Source organism: Elaeis guineensis, chromosome 1, assembly GCF_000442705.2.
Source record: "Elaeis guineensis isolate ETL-2024a chromosome 1, EG11, whole genome shotgun sequence".
Classification (NCBI taxonomy): Eukaryota; Viridiplantae; Streptophyta; class Magnoliopsida; order Arecales; family Arecaceae; genus Elaeis; species Elaeis guineensis.
Genome location: NC_025993.2, coordinates 105286373 through 105293630, shown reverse-complemented (window position 1 = coordinate 105293630; position 7258 = coordinate 105286373). Strand labels below are relative to the sequence as shown.

The 7258-nt window shown below is 35.8% G+C and overlaps 1 protein-coding gene across 1 annotated transcript; it reads left to right on the top strand.

Moving 5' to 3' along the window:
- Positions 1-2390: 2390 nt before the first annotated feature.
- LOC105038265 (small ribosomal subunit protein uS11z) lies at positions 2391-7035 on the top strand. Its single transcript, XM_010914010.3, has 6 exons — positions 2391-2497; positions 3153-3272; positions 3364-3409; positions 5380-5465; positions 5542-5671; positions 6745-7035. Exons 1-6 carry the CDS (start codon positions 2495-2497, stop codon positions 6810-6812), a joined length of 453 nt encoding a protein of 150 aa, XP_010912312.1. The 5' UTR covers positions 2391-2494; the 3' UTR covers positions 6813-7035.
- The last annotated feature ends 223 nt before the right edge of the window (positions 7036-7258 follow it).

Below are 7258 nucleotides of genomic sequence, written 5' to 3'. Positions count from 1 at the left end.
ATTGTCATTGAAGATAGTCTAGCTTAGGCTGATGAGCTAGATGGTATGCTGGAGAGCTGAAGGAGATGATACAGGCATCTGGATAGCTAGCTAAAGATCTCAATGTAGTTGGTAATGATCGGATCTTCGCTCCAACACCCAAAAGCACTCTAAAATACCACAAGTCAAAGAAGTCCTCTTGCCAAAGGTTTTCCAACAAGGGACTATTTGAGGTCTAAGTCTATCTCAACGGAACAAAAGAGATTGTGACCGAAAAAAGGCAAAGAAAAAAAAGAAGAGAGAAGCTCAAGTGATGGTACTGGAGTAAGAGGGCTCTGTGAGTCTAGGAGAGTCCGTCCCTTAAAGAATTTCTTAAATTTGGAACTATCAGAGATCCTATAAAGATCTCCACTAATACTTGTACTCTAAGCTCACAAATCAAATTTAGTGACTTGGAGGCTTCTCAAGACATGGAGAGCTTAGACTTCTCACTTCCAACTTTGAATCTTATCTGCAAGACCCTCGAGGAATAGTTTATATATACGAGCGCCAGAGCTTGTTGTGATCAGAATCTTAGGATATGAGAGGGAGGCAATTGATAATAACCGCTCGCTCATCCAAGAGATATATTAAGATATGGATCTCGTGGTTATGGAGGTCATTCAACCATTATGTGCTAGCTGTAATCAAATAAAGGGAGATTTAGACAACTCCATACGTCTTTCAAAGTGGCCACATGGTAGATTTCATGGTGGGATTGTGGCAGACTCTGATTGGTTCATCGTGCCATATTAGTATGTAATAATGTGTTTTACATAAATGCAATTGTGCTGCACTTGTGAAGTGTGGTCATGCAAGCTCATCATTTCTCAACTTTTCTTGCATGGTCGCAAGGAAATTGCTTCCCATGTACAAGTAAAGCACAATCCTGATTGATGCAAAGTAAATAATTTTATAGGTAAAATTTATTAGCACCACTGGAGACCCCAACTAATGCGCATCGCATAAAACCTCTTAGCACAAAAATAAGGAGAAATTAATTATTGCTACCTATACTGTGCAGCATAATTTTGCACATAGTCAATCATGATCACAAATTCATATGATGATGTATCGAGATACATACTTAATGAATGATGTTCATAGAAATTAGCGATCATGATTGGCTACGTGCACGATCATGTGGTGTATATAGTATACACAATAATTTCTCCAAGAATTAGAGGACCTATAGGTTTAGCTTGGGATGCATCATGCAGATAATAGGATGATGACTTCCTGATATCATGGGTCCAGTATATCATCAAAAAATGAAGAGAAAGATATCATGGGTCAAGTAAAACTGGAACTAAGATATACTGTTGAGGGTTTTTCTATATGTACCCCGCGCAAGTAGACAAAGGGTATTTTAGGACTCATTTGGTTGATGAAAAGTGGAGGGAGAAAGAGACACTTTGTGGAAAGTAAAAAAAATACCACTTATTTGGTTGGAGTTTTAAGCTGAGAAAGAGTAGAAAAAATACTTCACATGAGAAGTGGAAACTCATGGAGAAGGTAGATTTTAGTACTTTCCATGACATGGAAAGTAGTAGTATTTTTTTCTTTCTTAAAATATTTTTTTAAGATCCATAATTAAAATTTAATAAAATATCAATAGATGATTAGAATGAAATATTGAATAATAATATAATTTAATATTAATATTATCTTAATATTCATATAAATATAATATTAATATTTATTATATTTTAATATTTACATTAATATAATATTTTTATTAATATTAATTAATATAATATTTATACTAATATAATATCATATTTATATCTATATTAATAAATTTATTATATTAAAATATTCATATTATGTTAATATAATATTAATATATTAGTATTATATTAATACAATAAATTATTATAGTCTAATGTTATATTATAATATATTAATATTATATTAATATTAATATTAATATAATATTTATATTTATATAAAGTTTATGAATAAAAAAGTATGATTTTATATCTAGTAAAGGTATAATAGGTATTTTACATAATTTTTTTAAAAAAATAAATATTCATCCAAACATAAGCTACTTTATAATAAGTTATCTTTCCATGATCAATCAAACATAACAAAATTTTATTTTTAAAAAATATTTTTAAAAAATTATTTTTTAAAAAATTATTTTTCGAAAAAAAAAATCTTTCAAACGAGTCCTTAGAGAGAGAGAGGACCTGTAGAAATTGGTGGTCGTCTTGGTCATTAGTCACTACGTTAACCCATTGACGTGCGGACAGCCCACTGGGTCCAGTGTGTAACCCAACAATTCGCGACATGGTCTAGGCCTACACGACATAACGGAGGTGGGCTCGGCCCATTTTCTCTACTATAAATAATAGAGTCTAGGGCAACCACCTCAGTAAAGTGAGGGCGAGAACTAGAGTTCTATATTTTCCGGATCAAAACCTAGCACGTCCCGGCCGCCGCCCCCTTCGTCGACACCCCCGCCGCCACCATGGTAAGAGATCTGAGGTTTCGATTGATCGATTGCTCCTCTCGTCCAGGCCGTTTTTCATTCTATTTCCCTTTCTAAATACCTTCATTTCTCTTTTTATTGGCTCTCTTTTTTGCTGTAAATTTCGATTCCTTTTGTGTTTATTGGGCCGTTTATTCTTTTGTGAAGCATGATCCTATCCGAGGGCTAGATGCTTAGAATTTTTGTTTTTCTATGTTTGTCTGGGAATTTTTAACGGAGGATTTGGTTGGAGTCCTTGATTTTTCGTTCTCTTAGACGTGAATCTCTGTATTACAAATATGTAGCGTATTATTTTGTAGCTTAAAAAATGACAAGTTTTTGCGATAAATTATCGATTTTTTTGGGTCCATTTCCTGAGATGCATCATCTTATTGCGTCCGTTTCAAGTGTTTTATTGGCGGGGAGTCCGATATGTTAACCAACCACCCTCTTTTTCCTTGGATTCACTGAGCCGACAGAATGATTGAGATGGATTTTTTGATTTTTTGCTTTCAAGAGTTCCTCGTGACTCTCGTCAGGGCTTGTGGCTTCTCTTTATGAATTTATATATTTTAAAGTTTCGGTTATCTAGGATTGCATCTTATATTTTAGCTTAGTTTACTTTGAATTCTCACATTAACTAGTGTTGGTTTTACAGTCTAGAAGGAAGACCAGGGAGCCCAAAGAGGAAAATGTGACACTTGGACCAACAGTTCGCGAAGGAGAGCATGTGTTTGGTGTGGCTCACATTTTTGCATCATTCAACGATACTTTCATTGTGAGTTTTGATGCCTTTTTCTTTATTCACAAAAAAAAAGTGCACACATTTTTTTGTTCTCGTTGCTGAGTGGATATAATTTGTGTTCCAGCATGTTACTGATTTGTCGGGGAGAGAAACAATGGTTCGCATCACTGGTATGAGAATTGCCTGGGTTGAATTATTACATTTTGAAATTGGATAGTGCTTTAACCTTTGTCTGGAGATGGATCATGTTTTTCTTCAAAAGGATTAGTTGTTGTATAGTGTTTGTTTGAACTTAGTAAGGTTGTAAATATGGGTGTATGGTAAGATTGAAAAGTGGAATCCATACATTGGTTGTATGAACTTTATTAAGTTGGATAATCATTGCATTGTGGTAAGACATGGAATTATATGAATTTATAATTTATAATGTGAAAGTGAAATTCAAATGTATCACGGATTGCACGACAATGAAAGGCTGATTTTGCATTAGATAGATTGAGATAAGAATGTTGAAGATATTGCATTAGATAAGATTGAGATAAGAATGTTAACTTGGACAAAGAAACAATTGTAATGGAGGTGATTTAGCATCAATAAGAATGGGGAATGTTGTAATTTAAAAAGATATTGTGGCAGGGTTCACCGAACTTATTGGTACCATACCGTACTGCCACCAAATCAGATGCAATCTTGTACCGTACCAATACTTAGTATGTCTCATTGTCTTATACCTTACCACGAACCAACACTATAATCAGCGGTACTAGTACGGAGTCCGGTACCGAGATGATGAACCTTTGTGGTACTCTCGTGCATGCAAGGGCAAAGAACTTTGTCAGCTTTGGGCTTGTATGCAGCTCATATTTTGGATTGGATTTAATTTGTGTATATGTAGGAGTCATCAAACAATAAATTCTTGAATAAAATTGTTTGAGGTTTTATGTTTTATGTTTATGTTTTTATTTGTTATTTACTATTCTTTCTCAGTATAGAGCATTCATAATTTGTTTTTGCTTAATTTTTAGTTTTTAAGCGTGGCCCTTAAGATCGCCTTCCTTTAATAATGTGGAAGCGTTTTGAGTCATAACCACGCAATATTGATGTCAGGAACCAAAGAGTCCTTCTTTGGGATCTTTCCTTTTTCCTTTTTCTTTTGGGCATCTGGATAATGGCATTTGATTTGTCTCAGCAGTGAATACTAGAGATGATGGGACAGCTTTTTGTTTTGCATCTATAGTGATTCCACTGTGGATATCTCTTGCCATTGCATTCACAAGATGTCTAGCTTAGGGAAGAGGAAGATATAGAGGTTATGTCTTTTAGTTTGTAACATCTCTCTCTCTCTCTCTCTCTCTCTCTCTCTCTCTCTCTCTCTCTCTTTTTAAATGCAATCTTTTCTCCTTTAAACTTGTATGATACGTCCAATCAGTACTCAATAATCTGCCTAATGATTGATGTCCAGGAGGCAAGAGTGATTGTGATTTATACTTGTAGGAAGAAAGTTTTCTCTTGAATTTACTCTTGAGGTTTATTGGTCTTATTAACTTTATATGGACTTCAATGAGGTAATATTCAAGAGTACTGTCACTGAAGCACCTTTTGATCCGTGTTTTTGCCCATATGAGCGGCCTCCTTTTATCAAACCCTAGAAGGCAACACTCTTTGTTCGGTCATCGCTGTTGCAAGTTTCTTGTTTCTTGCATTCTTTGATATCTTGTATATCCAATGAAAACATTGTTGCTATGGACAAACAGTTTCTTATGTGAAATTATTGATTCTTGTATGTATGTGTACTGCATAACCTCCTTAAGTAGAAAAGGTAAGAATGTCCGTGATACAAACTTTATCTCAGTTATTTGGGACTGTTTTTATGAATCTGACTATGTTAAGTTGCAAAAGCAGAACATAGTTTGGTAGAGACAGAGAGTAGAAACCTGATGACTGGATTAATGCCAACTAGGTAACTTATCTTGATATACCATGAGTGAGGTGTAGAAAATTTTTCGTCTTTCAGGTCTGTACAAGCTCTTTGTGAGGCATTTATTTCAGAGATTGAAATTCCATTTTTTTCAAAAGAACAGTTATTGGTTTGGTTTGTTTGAAGCAGCCTGAGACACACTGAACTTAACCATTTTTACAGGTGGCATGAAGGTTAAAGCTGACAGGGATGAATCATCTCCTTATGCCGCCATGCTTGCAGCACAAGATGTTGCTCAGCGGTGCAAGGTCTGCTACCTTGGGTCACTTACATTTCGTCTTCTCTAGTGATTATATTCATGTCATTTCTCATCCGTGTCTACAGGAGTTGGGCATTACTGCTCTGCATATTAAGCTGCGAGCCACTGGTGGGAATAAGACAAAGACTCCTGGTCCTGGTGCTCAGTCCGCCCTTAGAGCCTTGGCTCGTTCTGGAATGAAAATTGGGCGTATTGGTAAGTAAATACTTTAATTTGATTAGTTTCTATCTTTAAACTGAACTATGTAAGCTTTGTGAGTTTATTTTTTGTGATTCAGTACCTCATGGTCATACTCCCTGGGGTGGAACCCATTGTCTGGTTTCTCTGGTAGTAGGAAACATCTGGTAACATGCAATCTGAAACACATCAAAAATATAATGTATTCATCATATATTGTGGATGCTATGGTCCATTCATATTTTAAGAAATAACAAGCTAAATAATGCAATCTTGTGGTTCCCTTCATCGATTTTTTGACAGATATTTGTTTTTCAGCCTTAGCTCTGCTTTGTTGTGTAACAATAGTTGCAGGAAGTTGGTTTCTAGATGATAGGTGGCATGTGTTGATAGACTGACCGACCCTGCCCCTGATGTTTTTCACATTTCACTACAGCTCTGAGTCATATCAGATGCTCCATCTTTATAACAGAGTTTAGACAGCCTTATGTCTAGCTTATGATTTGTTGGATGCAATTTGCATCTTAGCGTCAGACTGGTCTGAACACGCCGTTAATGTGAGCCTGGTCCAGAACTGTGCTTTTAAGCAGTATTTTTCATGTGTGGGCATACATGCGTAATCTTTTGGAGGATTCAATTTTGTAGATTTATGTAGGCTGTTTCGTACCAAGTTGAAAGTATGCTTGTTGACTGTATGACAAGCAGGCCTCCATTAAGACAATTCAAAAATGCATTTCACTCAAAGTCGAACATTCATGAATCACATTGATGACATTGTGTTCACACTAAGCTTTGCATTTTTTGGGTACTTGTTTCTGGTGTCCAAATTCTTCCAGATTCTCCAACCATTGCTTGGGTGGTTTGGATTGTGCAGACTATCTTGGTTTGGAATGAAAAATCCAGTGTTTCATTATCAAATCAAGATACCTGTTAGGCACTTTTGCATGCTGGTGGACAGCGTTGAAGTTTTGTGTAATTGCCAGTATGTATGTTGTTTGGTCAATGTGGATGAATATCTTGCTTCTTCCATTGGGGTATTTTACTGACGTACTGTAATGTGTGGTGCCTTTTTTGTTTTTTTAACAATGCAGAGGACGTGACCCCTATCCCCACTGACAGCACCCGCAGAAAGGGTGGGAGAAGAGGGAGGAGGCTGTAACTTATTTTCACCTCTGTCACAAAGCAGCCACTCTATCACTGGCCAGACAATTCCTCGTAGCTTTTGCATTCAGTTTTGTAGTTTCTTAATGTTTATCAGGCTGAATGTTGATTTATTTGATGAATTCATCTTGGATCATCAGATGATGCTATCGTGATGCTTTTATTGCGTTTTGTTTTACCATCATTGGAAATGCCAATCACCTTTATGAACTTGATCTTAATGCCGTGCTTGTTATAAGCTCTTGCGTTTAGCTGTATCTAGCATGTATGGATTCAGTGAAGCATAAGCAGATTATGAGTTTGATTTTTTGAATGTGTTATTTTGTACGAGTGGTTGCTTGTTATGTTGCAAATGTACCGCCCGAGTCGCGTGGTACTGATTTTCTAGTTCCATGCTAGTGAGAAGTAAATGTAATAATATTATTCGGTTTGGACAGGTTGTGT